The 1,683-nt window shown below is 35.9% G+C and overlaps 1 protein-coding gene across 1 annotated transcript; it reads right to left on the bottom strand.

Annotated features, from left to right (window-relative positions):
• Nucleotides 1–529: 529 nt before the first annotated feature.
• On the bottom strand, nt 530–1,462 carry LOC140128482 (olfactory receptor 5AP2-like). Its single transcript, XM_072150184.1, has one exon. It carries the CDS (start codon nt 1,460–1,462, stop codon nt 530–532), a length of 933 nt encoding a protein of 310 aa, XP_072006285.1.
• Between the last annotated feature and the right edge of the window lie 221 nt (nt 1,463–1,683).

Genomic DNA, 1,683 nt, shown 5'->3' with positions numbered 1-1,683 from the left:
TAATTCCATATGTTTGGCAATATGTATCTATTGTTATGCAGGTAATAGAAGAAATAGTGGCACTCCGACTTCTGTTAGCTACGTTTCGGCTAGCTCAATGTAGCCATTTTCAAGCACTGCTTGAAAATGGCTACATTGAGCTAGCCGAAACGTAGCTTTGTTTTCCACATGTGAATAAATATATCCTGGATTAGGAAGTCGGAGTGCCACTATTTCTTCTATTAACTGCACACAATTGGGTCTTGGGTCAGACCAACATAGCAGGCACCCACACGGATTCAATCCTCGTTTTTCTTCTTACCGTGCTGCCTACCTATTTCATGTTTGCTATCTATTGTTATGTGTATTCTATAACGCAAGAGAATAATGGAAATCAATGGCGTGGTATGATTAAATCATTGGACTGCAGGATATTATGTTGTAACCTTATTATACTTTTAAGTGAGATATCATTTTGGCAGGAAACCATTTGAATACAGGTGTAACAAAGTCAATCTAATATCATTGGATAGAAGTTATTGAGAAATGGTTACACCTGTACACAGCGAATCCTATTGATGTTAATATTAATCAAAGCTTTCTTAACATCCTTATTTCTTAAGCTATAGATCATGGGATTTAACATTGGTGTAATCACTGTATAGAAAACTGACACCATCCAGTCCTGATCCTCTGCATATGCAGAATTCGGACGCAAATACATGAAGAAAACTGGGCCATAAAATAAGGCGACACAAGTAAAATGAGAGGCACAAGTTGACAGTGACTTACTTCTAGAAGTCCCAATTCTACATATGCTAAATAAAATACAGATGTATGAAATAAGTATGCATGAAAAAGAGCCAACTTCAATAGAACCAGCAAAAACAAATAAGAAAATTTGATTTAGAAATGGATCTTTACATGACAGTCTTAAGATGGGATTGATATCACAGTAGAAATGGTTGATGTGATTAGAATGACAGAATGGGAGGCTAAATGCAGCGCTAGTATGAAGCAATGAATTGAGACATCCTGCTGTGAATACTGAACAAACTAATTTAATGCATGTCACTTTATTCATAATAACTGTATAATATAGTGGTTTACATATAGCAACATAGCGGTCATAGGCCATCACTGCAAGTAGCATCCCTTCTGTGCTCACCAGTTCAATGAAGAGAAACATTTGTATAGCACAACCAATGATGGAGATCGTCTTATGTTTAGAGTAGATATTGACCATGGTGTTGGGTGTGATAGTTGAGGAATAAAGGACATCTACAAGAGATAAGTTCATAAGAAACAAGTACATTGGTGTCTGTAGAGCTGGAGTTATCCTAATCAATACAATGATCATAAGATTACCCAGCAGAGTTACCATGTAGACTACGTAGAAGAGCAGGAAGAGAGGAAGCTGAAGGTCTGGGTTAGAGGAAAGACCGGAGAGAACAAACTCTTTCAGAAGAGTAACATTCACCATCTTATTATCTATCTTCTTATATATACTGATATTCTTTTCCATTGAGTTAATATTTTGTTACACAAAACAGCAACACAAAACCTTTAACTCAAAAGCATTGCAAATCACTACTTATAGCATTTTGTTTTAGACCTCTAGAGATACACAATGATACCCAAGTCGTTTCAAAGTGATTTATTATTTCTAACCCCATGATGTAATTAATCATAATTTGTGGTCTG

This window comes from Engystomops pustulosus, chromosome 4 (assembly GCF_040894005.1).
Source record: "Engystomops pustulosus chromosome 4, aEngPut4.maternal, whole genome shotgun sequence".
Classification (NCBI taxonomy): Eukaryota; Metazoa; Chordata; class Amphibia; order Anura; family Leptodactylidae; genus Engystomops; species Engystomops pustulosus.
The sequence above is the reverse complement of the archived record's forward strand: the minus strand, read 5'-3'. Positions and strand labels throughout refer to the sequence as shown.

Excerpts from the sequence above, each read along its gene's own strand:
- LOC140128482 (XM_072150184.1), bottom strand. The coding sequence starts at position 1,462 with ATGGTGAATGTTACTCTTCTGAAAGAGTTTGTTCTCTCCGGTCTTTCC.